This window comes from Epinephelus fuscoguttatus, linkage group LG7 (assembly GCF_011397635.1).
Source record: "Epinephelus fuscoguttatus linkage group LG7, E.fuscoguttatus.final_Chr_v1".
NCBI classification, from domain to species: Eukaryota; Metazoa; Chordata; class Actinopteri; order Perciformes; family Serranidae; genus Epinephelus; species Epinephelus fuscoguttatus.
In genome coordinates, this window is record NC_064758.1 from 38,605,273 (window position 1) to 38,625,130 (window position 19,858).

Below are 19,858 nucleotides of genomic sequence, written 5' to 3' on the forward strand. Positions count from 1 at the left end.
AATGGAGTCTGGCTTTGAGGAGAGTATAGAGAAGTTTCACTTTTAGTCGAGTTCCCTGTCAGACAGGGCTGTCTGCTTGGGAAGTACTGAACTACTACTAAACAGATGTTTTGCTCTTTGCTCACCAATGACTTGAAGTCATCAAGAATCCTCTGCTTTTTTTGATTCTTCGTTCACCATGGAGGCCAGTGTTAACTTTGACACCTCATGTTCAGTTCAGTTTAGGACTAGATGTTACAATACCTTGATGCACATACTTGAGTGACTATGAGTGGGAGTGATAGTGCCGTCTGGGGGTTTCCAAGTGGGAGCCAAAGGCTTAAGGTTGGGTTGATAGAAAAGTGGGAAAGAGAGACGTCTGTGCGGACTGAACTCTCCCCCAACAGACCGGGCCGTACACTCTACCTCCCCTTACTACCCATACTTTCGAAGAGAGACGAAACTAACAGGAGAAAAACATACTTAACTTCAGTCGAAGTGGAGTTTAACTGGTCAGTTGTTGCACATACTTGTGTTCGTGAGCGATAGCTGGAGCCATGTTGGGGGAGGGGGTTATGGGTTTAGGGATGGTAAAAGCTTCATTGGGGTCATCAGGTGGGACCCTCCTTCACTGGTGTTTCGATGATAGGCCCACAACACCTCCAGAGGGCTCATCAGCAACACCTAGCATCCCAGGCACCCCCTCTGCCTTTACTCCCCTGGACCCTGCTGTTGTTAGCGGCATTTCAGAGCATAAGTGGTGTCTCTTCTCTTAATCCGTAGCCACCAGCTTGCCTGTTCATCTGCACCAGAGAGAGTTTAAAAAGAAAAATACAGTGTTCTTCACAGATTCAGGGTAGCACAGAGTCAGATATTGAACTGTTTCTTAAATAATAAATCTCTGGAGAACATAATGGTCCTAATTTCCTGGCAGTGCATCCAGTATTTTAAGATATCGTCAGCTCCACATCTTTGTTGTGGCGTATTAAAACGTCACCTTTTATGCTGCTTGTTGTTGATCCTGCAGTTGTTTACATCAGAGACAACCTCTGGCATCTTGTCCCATGGAAGTCAGGGTGTCAACTTGCCACAAAGCAGCTCAGGAATGCTGCAGGCTGCACTACCCTCAGAGCCAGGAAGTCTCACAGCGGCTCTCCTGCCAGCACTCACTCATTCACAAACATGGATGTACGCTTGTTGACTTCACTACTTTTAAAGATGGTGGTTTATGTTGAGCGTCAGTCCACCTCACCTCACCTCACCTCTCCTCACCTCTGCACAGTGCCCAACATAATCTTACACCCGGGTGTTTATAGCCGCCTCACACCGCCGCTCTGCTGCTTCTGTTTTGAGTCATTGCATGTTTGTGGGAGTCCTCAATGGCACAGGACTCCACTTCTCGCTTACGCTTTTTAAAGAGCATCCAGGAGAACGGATTGACCACACGTGCACAGTCACACAGGGTGGCCTCTGAACATGACACTGTGCAAGACGCCATTAAAAGCACTTTATTTACTCGACTACAAAAGCTGGCTCACCTGTTAGCGTGTTACTGGCGAGGTGGATAACACAGCGTCTGGTGCAGCATCAGAGGAATTCCTTTGTTGGTTTCTCACATACGGTGAAGTGGATGGTTTCTGATGTGATGAAGCAACAAACAGGACAAGAGGGCGGCTTCGTTCTCACACTCATTTGGACCCAGTGAGTTTATAGAGCCGTAAAATGAAGCCTTAAGCCTTAAGCCTTAGTCTCTTTTAGAGCTGGTGGCAGGAAAACAATGACCACTTCCATCTCAGCCACATTCTTATTTTGAAGTCTGGTCAAGTTAAACTCATCTGTACCTATTTTGAATCCTGGTTTGGGACTGTTCATTATTTCAGGTTGGTGGGGGTGGTGCGAAATGAGCGAGGTATGTCAAATATTTTTTGAGCACTGGGGAGGGACTTGTGTTTTTTTATTTTTGGCTCAGGGGAGGGGCATAGAGCTTTAAATGGTTGTGTTTTGTATTTATTTTAAATACCATTTGAACCCCTGAACCTACCTGCAGGTTAGAAAGGCATGTTTTTTAAATCAACAAAATCAAAGACTGTAGTATTGATAAGCTCGTTCCAGATAAGCTAAAATGACACCCGTCTGTATGTAGTCTAAGCGTTTTGCTTAATTTGCTGCCTATCTTAAAACTTGGTAAATACTTTTTAACTGAGCTAATGACTGAGACAAATAACGCCTCCTCTCGCTACCTGTGCTAACGGTACCTGCACGCACTGAATGACATCAGCAAAAAGGGTGGAAAGGACAGAGAACAGGAGGAATGATTGATACAGTGACTGATAAATACTAAACTTTATTCAGTATTTTGATGTCAGAAATATTATTTATTTAGTGACTTTGTGGTTGTAAAAATTACTGCTGCTCTAGAAACAAAATTTTGTTATATTTAAAATATTCACTAATCATTCTCTGAATTAATTCTTTTTAAAATGAATATATTTTCTAAAAACCAATTATTTAGAAATGAAAAGGTACCAGTAAGAGTATCTATTAGGGTAGTAGTATTGATAAAATCTTAATGATACCCATCCCTAGTAAAAACAGAAATTTTTGTTGGGTTTTCAAGTTTATGACAGTCCTTGAACACATCACCCTTCCGACAGGAAATCTGAGCTTAAAATAGTGATATTGCATCAAAATTCTCATGCCGCATTTAAACTGTTTTGCCAAAACATAAATTTGCATCAGCTCCTGAAAAAAACAAACAAACATGCATGACAACAGTGAAAAACCAAGCCTTTTTTTCCAACTCCAGGTATTACCTTTTAACCTTTAACTTGTTACTTTTGAACAATGAGGTGTAAGTTTTTACCTAATAACGTCCGCCATGCCAAGTTACCGTGATTCATTATTTATTTGGCAAAACGGCCACGGTGCACATGTTGCTAATGCCAGCTGTGTGCGCGCTGTTATGCAGGTGTGTGTGTGTTTTTCTGTGCATGCATGTGGGATGTGTAGGCTTATTAGATTTTGAGATTTTGTGTGGTAAGACCAATGACGAGTAGCTGGTGGGCACCCATATTTTGCAGAAGTGCACACACAGCTTCTGTAGTGCTGCAAATTGGAAGGAGGGTGGACATTTCGCTTAATGTTGTGTTTGTGTCGCATTACTCGTGCAGGTTTAAAGGCTAGAATATTTTGCGTTGACTCGCTTTACACGCACGAATAACTGGTATGCCTTTGGCGTCATATGTCCCTGGAGGATCTCAATGTTAATTGGCTATCGTGGCGCAAATCTGTCACTGAAGTTCAGATTTTTCAACTTTCGTAAATAACGCGAACAAATAACGCGAAATTGCGCTATTCGCTTATTTCACGTCATTTGCCTCACATCCATCATGTCCATCGGGCCATCGGATGCGAATTTGCGCCTAATCGCGTCTTAACATTGACTTCACATGTAACTCACCTGCGCATATTGATTTATTTGCACCTGGTTTGAACGCAACAGAAGAAATTAACAGTTTGTTTGGATGCTAACTCCCGTGCTGTTGGCTCGTTGCATTGGCTCCTGTACCTACATTTGGTGTAAATATGTTTTAATAATGGTTATTTATGTCATGCATTGTCCTCCAGTCACTCAGGGAGGCTCAAGGAAACATGTTTTTACCTTTTTGGTAGGGTCAAGATAAAAAAACCTCCTCTGATAAGTAAAGAACAGTCCCTTAGTGGCTCCCTCTGTACAGCCTACAGTGGCATCTATAGAGAAAGTGTCTTACTCATCATCAGCGCCTGTAATCCCGAGTTAAAACGCCCATAATCTTAGTTTTATAGGGCCTTGCAAATCTTCTAATCCACACACACAGTTGTATATCCAATTATTCAGGCAGGATGAGGACGCAAACCCTTTAGCCCATCTCGCTGCTCAGTTGTGGTGATGATAGCACATGTGCTGACAATTTGTCTGAGTGGGTTTGCACCCTGCATTGGATGCAGACTCTACAGTGTCACATTGTACCAAAAAGCCTCCTCTCCTCCCTCACACTCACTTCCTCCCTCCCTCTCTGCCCGAGTGACCTATTTAGCAGCAGCAGCAGCAGCAGTAGCATGGCAGGAGCGATCACAGAGGATGTGCTCAGAGGGCGAAACAGAGGAGGAGGGATCTTGGATGTAAAACACCTAAAAGAGGGCAGGGTGTTATTGTGTTGGAGCGGGTGCAGCTTGAGTTAGAGTGACATTCCTCCACCATTCATTCCAGCAGGCTTTAAAGGATGATTTGCATCGTGTGCGTGCATCATGTGGGAAAAGCTGTGCGTTGTCGCCCTCTGTGGGTGAGAAATACACTGTAGGTGTTTTGACTGGAGCACAGTGTTTTCCCTCCGAAATTTGTAGTTTCAGTGTGTGTGTGTGTGTGTGTGATTGAATTTTATTGACTCTGTCTTTTATGTGTATTTTCTCATTTCATTAGGTAAAGCACTTTGAGTTGCACTTGCTGTATGAGCTGTGCTATACAAGTAAAGTTATTATTATAGTTATTATTTTATTATCGCACAACCCAATCGCCAGAAAAAGTGTTATTTCGTAGCCTGTATGTTGAAGTTTTGTGTTTCAACAACGCTGTGGCTAATGTGTGGTTTGGTTTACGCACAAAATCACTTAGTTATGATTAGGAAAAGATCATGTTTTGGCTTAAATACCCACTTTTGGGGGCATAATCCCTGCAGGAAAAGCAGCAATGTCCCAGTAAAACACAACTGCTTTTCGTGCCACTGTCCCCGCCAACGGGTGGCTACAAACGGCAACATTTGGACCCGAAGAAAACACTGAAAAAACAGTAACGAGTCACTAAAACACAACTTGTTTTGTTGTTTGTTAGTCTCAAACAGTGGTCTGCAGCTTGGCAGGCGTCTCACCGAGCTGTCAGACCATCCACAATCCCCTCCACCTCCTGATGACCAACTCAGCTCATATACTACTCCACTTTTGAGACAAAAATATGATATATATGAAACATACAAATCTAACGTATTCATGGTTTGCAGAAGCATACAATGCCAACATTTTGTTCTTGCGATTTGTCTGTATCTTACATGTTTCTCTTATGTGAAATAGGAATTTAAAAAGCGACTGCTAACCACAGCGATCAATTAAATGTGGTTTTATTATGAATTCTGTGTAAATTTAAACTGTAGTGGTTTTAATTTGGTTTCAACTTCAACTTTATTTTATCTCTGGACGGCAATTGGTTGTACAGCAAGTAAAAACAAACAAATGCACATAAATAACAATCAGGAGAGGCATTTTAAAAAGAAATGTCAGTAAGGATGAAGCAGTTCTTATACCTGTTACTCTTAACAGGGGGAATCTGATCCGAGAGCCACAAGGCAAAAACTGAAACCCGGAAATGAAGGGGCGGGAGCTGTCGGAAAGGATGGCTTTAGACTTCCTTCCTATCTGTTTGTGAAACAGGACAGATAACGCACTCTGCTGAGCTCCCAAGATCTCGCTACTTGTTTTCATTATACTACATAGTGCATTTTTGGACTTAATGTTGAGATTCCTGAACCAGCAGAGAAGAGAGTACGTCAGGACAGACTCGATATAAGATCTGTAAAATAGGATCATAAGAGACTGGTCAACATGAAACTGAGACAGTTTCTTTAGGCAAGACAGATGTGACTGGACTTTTTTGCACAATGCCTCAGTGCGGCATTAAAATTCAATTTGTTATCCACTAGAGCCCCAAGATATCTATCCTCTCGGGACCTGGAAGAAAAAAAGGTTTATCGTTTTGATTTTTTCAGAAATGTAATTGTAAATGTAAAAAAAAAAAAAAAGAAAGAAAATTACATGACATTTACATGTATTGTGCATGCTTTCACCTGGTTATATGTAGTGTGAGTGCACGCATGTGTGTTTACAAGACAAATAATCCATGTCTGACTTTTCCTCAATAATTTTTAACAAAATCTTTTCTGACTCAGTGGCCTCAGTGCTGTTTCCTGAAGTATGGAAAATGAAAAGAAGCAGGTTCCACTGTCCCACGAAAGAGGACATGGGTTAAAATGTGTACTTTGAACGGCTTAAAATGAGCATACACTTCCAAAAACGTAAGACTCTCATAAAAGATCATAATCATCATCATCATGAGGAACAGAAACAATATCTCTTTATACATCTGATCACTAAATTGCCTTCGTGCCATAAACATGTTCGCTGCCATTTGAAAAGACAAAAGATATGTTCAGCAGGTCACTCCCTCACGTGTGTGTTACATCACTAGAAACCCCAGGACGTGTTTTTTAACAGATCAGGACTCAAATGGACTGCATGTGTGATGTTGGTGATAAAGGCCTCGGTATCATGTTCCCCACTGAGGGACATGAATTGCTGGTTTTCCACAGAGTCAACCACCTGTTCCTTAATGATGTTTTTTTTTGAGAGGTTGACGGTTAATGCCTGACATCAATACACGTCCTTAGTTTTTTGTACATTTAGATGAAGAAATGCATTGTCACACCAACCTACAAATTCATCATCTACAGGTCCATGGCTGTTTTCATCAGCATGGAGGAGACGAATTATTGTAGAGTTGTCAGCAAATTTTAAGTATGAATTAATTATTGATAAAATTATTTTCATTTTTGTAAATCTGCAGTTATTTTCACAATTAATATATGATTTTTTTCCTCTATAAAATAAATAAAATAATAAAAAAAATAATAAAATGTCAGAAAATTGTGAAAAATGCCCCATCATAACTTCCTACAACCAAAGACTACGTCTTCAATTTGTTTATTTTATTTTCTTATTTCATTTTAACTTATTTAATTTATTTTTATTTTATTTTATTTTATTCACTTTATTTTACTTTATTTTATTTTGTCTTATATTATTTTATTTTATTTCATTTTATTTTACTTTATTGTATTTTATTTTATCTTATTTTATTTTTATTTTATCTTATTTTGTTGTTATTTTATCTAATTTATTTATCTTATTTTATTTTATTTTGTTTTATCTTATTTTATATCACTTTATTTTACTTTATTTTATTTTTTCATTTATTTTATTTTTTATTTTTTATTTTTTTTTATGTATGTATTACTATTATTTATTTACCTATTTATTTATTTTTCGGACCAAAAGTCACCCTTTTGAGATTTAGTTTTCTATCCAATAAGACAAAAAAAAAGCAGCAGTGAGAAGCTGGCACAGGTCATAGTTGATAAATCACTTGCATTAAATCTGTCTATTAATCTGTTATCAAATCAGTTTACATTGAATTTGCCATTGATTGACACACTGAGTAACTGACTAATCATTTCAGCACTAGTTTTGATATTGAAACCAATTCTTCGAATGGTTAGTGACACAGTAATAGCAGCTCTACATCAGCAGTAGTTTGAACATTTTGGCCATGCTTTTTAACTCCAGGTGTACGAAGAATCAAGAACCACTAACCTCTTCTTTCCATGTGTTTCAGATCCTGTTCGATCAGGCTCAGCGCTCTGTGAAGCAGCAGTTGCACAACTTTGTGAAAGAGTGAGTAAACCCTCAGCTCACCACACTTCAGTCAGGTGTCCCTGCAGAACTTTAAGATGTATAAAAGATTCAACACAGGTAGAAACAGTCTTTAAAGAGCAGACGCACCCTTGTTGCCCCCAAAAACCTTTTTGGAGTTTTTAAATATTAAACACAGAACAACCCTCTGCAGGTTGTCACAGACGTATCATGCACCGTGCAGCAGAAGTAGGTCACCTGTGACCTCACGCTGACTCTGTGAATACCCAGAGATCTGTGATGCTGCTTTCTCCTGAGCTGGGCTGGAGTTTGTTTAAAGTTACTCATGTCTCACTTTAATTTTGTGTCCGACAGGGATGTTCGCAAGTTCAAGGAGACCAAGAAGCACTTCGACAGGGTGCGAGAGGACATGGAGATAGCGCAGGTGAAGAACGCTCAGGCGCCGAGGAACAAACCTCACGAGGTGGAGGAAGCCGCCGGCACACTCAGCATCACTCGCAAGTGCTTCCGACACCTCGCTCTGGACTACGTACTACAGGTTAGAAAAATGACTCATTTGAGAATATGTTTGCTTCCTACATTTATTTATTAATTCTAAATGAAGATTGGAGAATATTGATCCCACTGTAAAGAGTCATTGTAACAGTGTGTGTGTACGTTTGGACGCTCTTTGAATCTCTTCAGATGACACTGTAACGTATTCACATTCCAGTCACAATGACTGTGACGTTTTCAGCCTCCAGCGACGTCTGCATCCGTCCTTCCTCCTCTGTGACACATCCTCCCCTCTCTTCATATGCAGCATGCAGTTTATTTTGCCCACAAGTTGTAACCTCCTGCCCACAGCGGCCCGCGGGGCAACAAAGAGACTGATTCAGTGTGATCGCTGTGATGGCCGTGCCCTCTTTTCCATTCTTCACTCTGTCTGCTGGCAGCTTTCTCTCACTGCTCTCAGACACGTTACCCTTTTGAGTCTTAATTGAAAGTGTCTCAAGGCGGAAAAGGTCAAAGCTGTAGGGAGACGCGCTATATGTGCGATTGACCTCTTAAATGTAGCACAAAATGGTATTTAGGTTTGCATCGGTTAAGATGTACAAAGCCACAGGGACTCTTTGTGTATGAGAGTGTGTTTTGTTGCCTTTATTGTTGGTGGAGGAAGTAATCAGATCCTTTTCACAACTACCAATATACTCAAGTGAAAGTATGTTAATAAAATCAAGAGAATGTAGCCATTATTTATTGTATCATTAGATTATTTTTACTGATGCATCAATGTAAAAGCTAGTGATGTGCACGATTGGTCAACTAGCAGATTAAACATTGCTACCATTGCTAGTTGGCACCAGAAATGTCACCTCATCCCATTCAAATGCATGAGCACACACAACGAGCAGCAGCAGCAGAAGCAGCAGCAGCAGCGTCCGACACCGGCACGCCGTGATGATGGAAACAGAGGGCTGAGTGCACAGAGCACCTGCCGCAGCAACCAGTGAACTTCACTACAAGCCCACTGGCTGTTAAAGCTGACGTGCTTAACGTTCTAAAACCAGCCGCTGGAAATTTGACCAGCTGAGCTGCAGCTGACACCATCAGCCATCTTGAGCCACGCCACATTTCGGCAGAAGATTCCGACAGACGTTCAGAAATCTGGAGACAAAATCCGCCGATCCAGGAACGCCACTCCACACCTCACCTTATCTGGGGTCACGTTCAACCCCCCTATGAACTAAAATCACAGCAACGCTAGGAAGGGGAGTTACTTAGCTGCCTTTCCTGGTTAATAAAAAATGGTTTCAACTAGGGCTGGGAGACATAACAACTAGATTTAGACAATACGGTTTATATTGTTATCTCTGACACTCTCCGTACAGCTCCGCCCCACTCATTTTCAGTTTCCTCAAAGTCAAGGATCCTTCTTTGGTAGGATGAGTCCTCCCAAGGAAGGATCCTGCAGAGGCAAGGCGAGAGTCCTTCCTAGCATTCAGTGAACACACATTGGAACAGGCTAACAAGTGTGCGTCATTAACCCTCAGCAGGCTGACGGGGTTTCAGGGTACTGTGATCATTTTGTCACTCTAATGTTGTTGTACAATTTGACCAAATAGAGCTGTATTTTCAAAGTCATTAAGTTATCCTCACTAACTCCACGAGGACACCGACGTCCTCTCTCCCCTCCTCCTCCTCTGTTAAATGGTATCTCCCAGGCGCACTACGTCATCAAACCATGTGATGTTTGGAATTGCCGGATTCAGGAAGCTCTCGGCTTTTCAAATATAACTTCGTTTTTCTTTTATTTCTTGTGTATTTCGCACCAGAGCAGCCTAAACACACATAGTCAAAAATCGCAATGAGCGGTATCAAGTCATCAAGTCATCTCATGCCGTTTTTCGATGGGAAAAGTTACAGGATTACGAGATGAGATACGCCGTCTACAAAGTGGGATCATAACTTTCACGTTTTATATGGCTTTATTCTGGTGATGTTTTATAGTGTTCCTGTGTCAAAAACAACATTAGCTATCACAGTCATGCCTGATATCAATACGGTACAATGTCTGAAGGTGGCTGAGTGTTGTTCGATCACTGATAGTACTGTTTTGAAGCTGAGAGACCGACTTGTCCACCTGGATCTTTTCATGGAAAATTCACTCTAAAATGGTCATACTTTGTGCTTTCTCCTTCAAATTTGAAACAAGTGTTCACTGATAGTGTGCCTACAGCCCCACAGTGTCATTTACCTGCTCAGATGAAGCCACAGACAGTTATTCATCCTGAAACACATTTTTTGTTTTAAACGGACCAAAATCTTCAATTTTTTTACTGACTTCAAATGCCCATTACTCTGTCTCTGTATCACCAAGAGTGTTTCTGACACTTTCACAAGAAACCTCAGGGAGTTTTCTTTCTGGCAAAACCTCATGCATGCATGTAGTCAGAGCGGCTCAGAAGTTACAATCATTTTGATTTGGGTATGTCATTTTAGGCGTTTTTACTACAAAATGGGTGCGAAAGGTTTTGGAAGGATGTGTTAGACACTCTGAGAGCAGTGTTCCGTCAAAATACCCCCAAAGATCCAAGGTGATTCTCCTTGGAGCAATCCCTGAAGGGTATAATTGAATGTATCACAGTAAGATGGTTGAATCCTGAACCTCCAACGTACGACATCTGGATTTAAAAAATATGGGAACTGTATGAAACAAAACAAATCACATATGCACTCTATCTTTACTCTATTTTTTAAGACTCTACTTGTCTTAACCCTGGGTGAATGTTACGGCAGCTCAAAACTTTGTGCATTGCACAATGTGAGCTGTAAAAACTGTGTAGCTTGTATAGAAGTTAAAATAAAAAACGAGTTTTAAAAGAAGTACAATATTTGCATCATACTTGTAGAGGAGTAGAAATTGGCATTTAAAAAAAAGGCTCAATTACATGTACCTCAGATTTGTACGTAAGTGCAGGGCTTGTCTTTTAATGTTGATGGTGTTACAGTAAGAAAAGTAAAGTATTGTCCACTAGATGGAGTTATATCAGTGGCCTGTTGGTGTTAAATGTGGTGTATTGTTGAGGAAACCATCAAAACAATAATCAATACTGCAGAGAGTCTAATTTGTTATTTACATTAAAATATTGTGTCTCTCTCTGCAGATTAATGTCCTCCAGGCCAAGAAGAAATTTGAGATCCTAGATGCTGTAAGTCAACACAGACACACAAACACCTGCTTTGTCTTTAGGTTATATTTCACATACAAAGACAGCTGTCCTCTGTCCCACCCAGATGCTGTCCTTCATGCACGCCCAGTACTCGCTGTTCCAGCAGGGCTACAACCTGCTGGATGAGATCGACCCGTACATGAAGAAACTGGCTGCTGAGGTGAGCAAAGCATCCTCATCACCACTCAGCTGATCTGTGTCACATCCCCAGGCGCTCCGTCTGGATGTGAACCAGTTTGATCCTCATTTGAACGATCGACGAGGCAGTTATGTAATCCTACCATGTGAATTTCCACTTGTTCATTCATACGTTGGATTTTTTTAAATTTGATTTCGGGTGCGTTGAAGCGAGTATAAAGCTTCCTCTCCGCATGCAGTAAAAGGCTCAGTTATAGTTCAAGCCCATATTTTAACTGTTGGATACACGTATTATTGTGGAGGGAGCTGTTTGTCACAGCAGGTCGTCTGCTGCAGGAGAATCGATGCTTCATTACCAAACTCTGACCTAACCTGTCATTGGAGGCTTAGCCTGTGTTTGCAAGTGAAAACTGTTACAGTCAGCTTCTCTGAATCACCCGTCACCTCTCTGACTGTGTCTTTACTGCTGCTATATATGTCAGATTTACCTCACTACATATTGGAGAGTGACACAGGATCTAAGTTTGGCTGAATAGAAACACTGAACTTGTTTTTCTTTCTGTGAATGGACTGTCAGCTGGATCAGCTGGTGATCGATTCGGCCATGGAGAAGAGGGAAATGGAGCATAAACATGCGACCATTCAGCAGAGGGTGAGTTCCTGTTTGCTTTGGATCAACCAAATAAAAATTGTCGGAAAATTATACCAAAATATGCAAATTATCTGCAGTTTTTAAAGGGACAGTGCACCCTAAAATCAAGAATACATACCTCTCCTCTTACCTGTAGTGCTGTTTATCAGTGTGCGTTACCAAATGTTGAGATATCGACCCTAGAGATGTCTGCCTTCTCTCAAATGTAATAGAAATAGATGTCACTCAGCTTGTGGTGCTCAGAGCAGTAAAAAACTACATTTGAAAAACTCAACAGCAATGTCTCTTTGCAGAAATCATGACCCGGTTACTGAAGATAATCCATAGACCTTGTTGTGAGCAGTTTCATGTAGGAACTATTTTCTTGCTGCCAAATTACACCCGCCAACTGTATCACTGCGCAGAAGGAAGCGTTCATCTACTGCTGGCTCACCGAGCACAACCTAGCTAGCTAACGTTACAGCTCAGCCGAGAAAGACACCATTAATGTTTATATCTTGCGCTGTTATGAGTCAGAGGAAGAGGAAGACACACTATCGGTACTCCAACATAACAAACTCTTTCTGGCACTTTTCTCTCCAACTCTCAGTAATGTTTTCAGACTTCTCGTTAGCAGACCTCATCAACCGACTGGTAAAGAAAAATGTTTCATTTCTCTGTGAGGTCCTGTCCATAGTGTTTTCAGTCACTCATAATCACTCATAACTCATAATAATGATTCGAGCCTGTCGGTGGCAAAAACAGGCACATTGCAGCCTGTTTCACTACTGCCAGCTGCAGCGACCTCTCTCAATATTGTACCAGTTTCAAAAATAGTTGTCTCCATGAGTCATTTAGACACAAAAACATGGGAAAAAAGGGTTCAGGTGGAAAAATACCGAAGTTACACTTTCATTGTTATCCCTTCACTCAGTTTCCATAACCGCTTATCCTGTTGGGGGTCGTGGGGGGGCTGGAGCCTGTCCCAGCTGATATTGGGCGAGAGGCAGGGTACACCCTGGACAGGTCGCCGCACTACAGACAACAGTTCACACCTACAGGAAATTTAGAGTCACCAATCAACCTGCATGTCTTTGGACTGTGGGAGAAAACCCACGATGACACGGGGAGAACATGCAAACTCAAACCAGGAGCCCTCTTGCTGTGAGGCGACAATGCAAATTACTGCACCATCCCTTTTATTGTTAAATGTGTTTAATATCAAAAGTTGTTCTCATACTACAAGTGGTCCTTGAGTTTTAACTCTTCGGCAAAATGTCACAAGAGTAGAGAGCGCTCTTCGGTTTCAGTCAACTTGCATGGAGCCTCTTATAGAGTTTGCCCTTTGAGATGTTAGTGTTTATCACGGCCACACATCTGACACTACTTCTTCAAAAACTCTGGACTGAAGAGCACAAACTCTTTCATGTTTGTTTGTCTCCTGTATTTCCCTGTGAGTAAAGGATCTGGACAGTCTGGACGGTTTGAAGTTCTACACAAAGACAGGTTTTTGACCCTTACTGTCTTTTGTCTGCTCTGAGAATCCATCAGGGCGTTAATGTGCTCACATCTCACCTCCAGGATCCAGTCTGCCACTTGGCCCAGTGCATCTGTTGTGACTGGGGAGGGATTAGACGCGGGCAGCTGGGAAGTGTTTGATTAATCCCCCTAACAACGTCCAGGCGCTGATTTAAGCATTAAAATCAGGTGGAATTAAGTGTTTTTAAGAGATATTAATCCCACTGTTGTCTGCTGTAGATGGTCAGCACGTTAGCTTGTGTTTGTGCTGATGTCGGAGCAGCAGTCTGAATGTGCTCTTAGTCCGGTAAAGTGCTGACTGGAGGGACTGGCCTCACTGATGGGGTCGCCCTATGGATGGCGTCAGTCTGTCACCACTTTGGTCCAGACTGAAATATCTTGAAAACTATTAATTGGATTGATATGATTTTCTTACAGACAGTCGTGGTCCCCAGAGGATGAATCCTACTGATTTATTCAATAATTCATAAAGCCTTATTTGCAGCAGGCCCTCGTCTGGCTCCTCTGTACCCCGGGATCAGTGACCATCTGTCAGACAGCTCCGGTTAGCGCTCTCCCTCCAGGCGCTGTGGTTAGAGCCACGGGGAAGGGCTGGGTCACATGTGGGGCCAGTTATTGATCTGTTTTCGCCAGAGCTGTTAGACACTAAGCTCCATGCAGCATCCATCACCGAGGGGCGAGTACTGTAGTAGTAAATAAACAAGGTCAGGGAGTCAAAGCTACATTAAAGTCTGCAGGACATGAAAACACTGTGGTGGTGGTGATGGTTTTCTGTGGGTAGCTTCACTGCAGCACGACCAGTAAGGAGGACAATCAGAGGTGCTTTGAAACTGTAAGATTACTGTATTATCACCACCTAAACCAGTCTGGTGGTTCTAACGCTGTATTTTCTTTCCTTCTCCACATGTGATCCCAATGCCTCCCTCTCCTCTCAGACCCTCATGCAGGTGAGTACTCCTTCATTTATTCTCCCGTCTGTGTTTTCGTTTTCCCTTCACACACATCTTTGGTTTAGTGTGTCGGGGAGGGAGCAGTGTAGCTCACAGTGTTAGCGTGGGACATTAACAAAGCCCTTTGATGTTTCCGTCAAACTGCAGTCAGACTTCAGAAGCCTCGAGGGCAAGTTGAGGAGCATCCTGAATCATTTATACAAAACAATTAGAAACGCAGAGCTCAGTCTGAGCGACCTGTATAGAGACTGTCTGTTACATCACCTATTGTCAGTGATAGAAGCACATTAACTCAAGTACTGTAACCTTGTACTTGAGTATTTCCGTTTTATGTTAGTTTATACTTCTACAGAGAACGTAAATCAACCAGTGAATTATGATACATTAGTATTACTTTTGGCCGCACTGAGTCGAGCCATGTGGCGCCAATTTGCATGTCCATTATCAGTTTAGATGCACCGTGCCATGCCAAGCTGCGCCGAAGCCGGGCCGCCCTCCCTTAAGTTGGTAATGGTCACATCTCGCCAAACCCCCAAACAAGCCATGTGCGTTGTGATACTCTCCTCCCCTCCGTCTGCAGGAGACCAGAGAGAAAGCCGTTTTTTAAAAGTCTCTGTGTTCAGCTCTCTGTGCGTCTGTAGCTTCTAACTGAATCTCTGTAGTTTGGATTTTAGTTTCTCTCCTGCGTCCTGTTTTTACTTTAGATATCTGCTTTATTTTACTGTTTCATGTTTGCTATCCGCCGTAGTAGAAGTTGTGTGAAGTTGCTGCTCGAAAACTCAACATTTCCTTATTTTGCTGCTTCACAATAAAAGTTTTTATGTAACAAAATAACAGGGGACTTTTACTTTGAAGAATGTACAGGAAATGAAATGTGTTTATCACTTAATTAGCGGAACTTTGTTAGCAGCTTTTCCTCAATTAAGACAAGTGTAATAATACAGCAGGGAGGAAGAGTAAAATATTTAGCGAGCTAGCTTCCCTGATATCTACAGGTAAGTGTGCTCCATAGCTTTGGCTGCATCCCTGATCTTCGTCCGGCTGTTGCTGGAACCTCCAATAAACCAGCATGATGATCGCAGTGTTAACAAGTTAGCAATGTAGCTCAGCCCCAGCCCATGTAGGGCTTTGTATACAAGAAGGAGGAGCTTAATATAAACTCTAAAAGCAACAGGAAGTCAGTGCAGAGCAGCTCAGACTGGCCCAATGTGCTCTCTCCTCTTGGTTCTGGTTTGTAGCCGAGCTGCAGAGTTTTGAATGAGCTGAAGTCTCTCGGTGGTGTTTTGTTCCGCATCTTTTCCATTTAGAAATGGTCGTACCATAGCAATCTTTCTGAGTAGGAAGAATGATGTTTCCATCACCTTGTTAATGTGGGACTGGGAGCTCAGATCTGAATCAAGGATCACACCAAGGCACCTTAGGTTTAATCCAGGGAGTTAAATTGGCTGTTGGATTCTGAGTTGTTCTGAAATGGGCCTTTCTGCAAAATGACTACTTTTACTTTTGTACCGGAAGTATGTTTTAATGCTGTTATTGTTTACATTCTATATGCACGACATGTAGTCTTTCTGACCCTAAAATATTACATAAAAGATTTGAGATATACGATTTATTCATGCACAGAAATGTAGAACATCCTTGTATTTTGTGTTCTTCTCAGAACAGCATGGCCTAGTTTGTTATTCTCTTTACCCTGTTTCTTTTCTTCCTCGTCACATTGAGCATGTGCAATAAGCCGGCTTCTGTAAACTTACACAAGGCGAAGGGGCAGCCTTTACTTTACTCGGCACAAGCAGAGAAAAAAAGGAAAGAGGCGAGCAGAAAGAGACTTAAAGTGCTCCAACTGTCAGTATTGCTGGCCGCGCGCACACTGCAGCGAAAAGCATCTAAATGCCAGAGCCATTCATATTTAACGGCAGATTTAATGGAGAAGTCCTGTCCAAAGGCAGCCGGCTCCTCCTGCTGTTCTATATTTCTACGCTCACATCACCAGCGCAGCCTTACATGCTGCCATCCGTGTGCGTCACTGGATTTATTTTTACTGCCTGAAACTCCAGATAGATGTCACAGAGAAAAAACGGTTGGATATTTTTGTCTGTGTGGTGCTTTTTATGATAGACAGCAGCACTCTGCTTCAGGCCGCAGAGCATAAAGCAAAACATATACAGATTTAATGAGATTAAGGGCTGCATCTGACAACTGTTTTTATCACTGATGAACTGATTCATGATTTTGTCTGTAAAATAGTGAAAAGTTCTCATTGGAAACAGCAAATATTTGGCTTTTTTGTTTCAAAATGATTGGAGTGATTTATCCATTATCAAAATACTTGTGGGGTAAATTTTTTGTCCATTGACTAATCATTGCAGCCCTCATAAAATGATGTGATAGCAGTCCAAAAAATAATATTTATGCAGCCATTTGTCCTAAAACTTCCCATGAAATTCCCTGTGGAGAAGCAAAAGCTGCCTGAGAAGTTGTCTGGCCTCTCTGTGTTTAGGTATTCTCATTAGTCAGGAGGGTGCAGCATTGGCTTTGTGGACAAATATAGGTCCTAACACATGTATCCATTAACCCTTTGAAACCTGAGAAGATTGGCTTGATTTCTGTCAAAAACATTGAGAAGAAGGCAATAAGCAATGAAAAAAGAAATAACCCCCCAACATATGTAAGAAATTAGTAAAAAAAAAAAAAAAAAAGAAAGAAAGAAAACGAAAATTTGTTTAAAAAAAGTACTTAATATTACTATAATTCTGTACAATAATTTTATTTATGTAATAATAATTATAGATATAATTTTTCCATAGCTTTTTTCATTTTTCCCATTTTTTTAAAAAAAAAAAATTATCATTATTATTGTTTTTTGCAGTGTGTGTCATTTCTTACCAAGTTGCTCTTTGCCTTTCCCCCCATTTTTTAAAAAAAATAAATCGCACCAATCCTTTCAATAGCCATCTGAAAGCAGCTTGAGAATAGTGATGTCGCTCCAGGTTTGAAAAGGTTAAAGGGGCTTGATGCAAAATAAACAGTGCTAAACAATTGCAACAGTGCTGACAGAGCTGACCGTGTTAACCCGGCAGGGAACCGTAGGGTGGCACTTAAATGATGACACTGTCCCTGTATCAGCAGTAACCGCCGTATGAGCACAGTGCAGAGCAGCAGCGATAAGCTAGCCAGTAGGATACACACATGCACTACATGCACATGCAGGCGAAATGGTGTCGACTTATGCTACCTTGTCGAAAAATGCTACCAAAGCGCAAGTCTGCCAAAGTGACAGCAGAATCAAGCTACCCTTTCAAAAAATGATACAAACCAGGGAAGGTGTACTTTAAGAACATAGGGAGCATATTTTGATACTCCATTATAACATCTTCATGTGAGAATTCAAGGGTAGCATGTTTTGATAGATGCTACACTTCACTGATGACACAGTCCTGATATCAGTGGTAACTGTTGTATGAGTGCAGTGCAGAGGGGCGTAGGTTCTGCATCAACATGGAGACATGGAGCCTATGCCGTAGCCTTATGTGCAGTTGTTTTGTCGGTGAACCTTGTGAGTTGTAATGGAGCCGAATTATGTACCATTAGCTTTGTTAAATGTTGCTGTTGTCCCTGGCTTCATATGAGTAGAGGAAAAGTCTGCTAGCCGCTAGGCTAATTTATACAATGTAGAATGCCATAGGCTTGTGCTAATGACGTTAGCATGTTGTATTTGTGGGGAAAATGTGTCCAGATAAAGACAAGTGTGAATGCTGCGTTATAGTGAAGCTGATTTGTGTTCATGTTTGAAATTGTTGCTATTAAGTCATGTTTAATGTGTATTTAATGTCAATCAATCAATCAATCAATCAAACTTTATTTGTATAGCACTTTTCATGCATTAAAAATGCAGCACAAAGTGCTTCACAGAATAAAAACATACAACAAAAATATTACATACATATTGAAAACCCGCCCCTCCCACCCCCACATATAAACACACACACACACACACACGGTCAGTATAGTCAATAACATGGCTGGGCAATGAGGAACCCGGTGAGGAAACAACCACCTATGGGGAGCTCATCCACACTGAGAGGTGTCACAGACTACGGCCACAGGGAGCGCCGCCACACAGACCACCCCGACCCAGACAGACCGGGGTGGACTCCACACATGGTGCAGAGCCCCCCAGTCCTCTGGACCTGAGGGATCTTCGGGACGATGTCCCCGCGGGCAGACCGGGCACACCTCTCAGCATGGAGGCCCCCCATGAGGAAACACTGGAGCTAAAAACTAAAAGACTAAAAGGCAACATGATAAGATAAAACAAGTATGAGATAAAATAATAATAAATGAATAAATAAATGAAGATTTAGAAACTTAATAAAATGCATAAAGATTTAAGCATTTTTAATTGCAATTAAAATAACATATTATAAGAATTGTGTGTTTAACGTGTGTTTTTGAATCAACTAAACCAGTGTTTTGGAGGTGTAACTGCAGAGTGACACAGACACACCACCACACAAGTATAAATGCTCACAATGGCAAACCTGACGTGCAGGCTGCAGCGTAGGGTCTGCCGCACAACTATAAATCCCACTGTAGCCAACACACGTACAGTCATGCGCTTGCAGCCCAAACAGTGGTCTGTCAGTGCACACAGCCGTGTTAAAAAATGCCACCAAAGTGTAAACCAAAGGCAAATTGGCCAAAGCAAGAGCAGAATCAAGCTTCCCTTTCGAATGACTACAAACCGGTGTAGGTGTACGTAAAAAACATGAGGAGCATATTTTGATGACCAACATCCCCTTTAAAATAATGCTTCTACTCCAGAAGCATTCTCTGTTACACCACTGTTCACTCCACGTACACTGTGAGAGCACGCAGAGCTGCTGAGTGGCACATCTCTATAGGTATTACATATGGACAGAACATCAGCTTACCACAACAAACCACAGAGAAACTCGTACTACAACACACACAGAATGAACGTGACTTCATGCTCTGCTCAGGACGCTGTTTCTCCACCATATCTTTACACAGCGAATGAGTGTCACACACAGAACCTCTAACACATGATGTTTCAGCCCTGGGGCAAACGTCACGTCTCGAGTGTTTTTTTAAGCATCCCTGATGCACTTAAACTCAGCTCATTAGAGGATTCACAGATCCTTATTAGAGACAACTGTGTCAGAATGAAAGTTTTCTTACGACCGTCAGGAGCTTGAGTAGCCTTGATCTGTGTTAACATGTGCTCCCGAGGACCGCTGCTCAATCTCATTATTTAATTTAAGCATTAACTTGAGCCTGTCTCATCGCAGTCACAGTTTGGGCTGTTTGCTGTTTATCTGTGGCAACTTTCCTTCACACTGGCACAATGAATGCATTACAGAAGACTGTGG

At 41.7% G+C, this 19,858-nt stretch overlaps 1 protein-coding gene across 3 annotated transcripts in view; it reads left to right on the top strand.

The window, feature by feature from the left end:
* The window catches only part of acap3a (ArfGAP with coiled-coil, ankyrin repeat and PH domains 3a), a 56,059-nt gene that overhangs the window by 9,639 nt on the left and 26,562 nt on the right, over positions 1-19,858 (top strand). For 2 of the 3 annotated variants that reach the window (XM_049581380.1, XM_049581382.1), the window contains exons 2-7: positions 7,457-7,515; positions 7,849-8,032; positions 11,142-11,186; positions 11,272-11,367; positions 11,923-11,997; positions 14,451-14,462. In XM_049581380.1, coding sequence (XP_049437337.1) covers positions 7,457-7,515; positions 7,849-8,032; positions 11,142-11,186; positions 11,272-11,367; positions 11,923-11,997; positions 14,451-14,462 — 471 coding nt within the window. The remainder of the gene's footprint in view (positions 1-7,456; positions 7,516-7,848; positions 8,033-11,141; positions 11,187-11,271; positions 11,368-11,922; positions 11,998-14,450; positions 14,463-19,858) is intronic. The other variant, XM_049581381.1, reaches the window with a different exon arrangement.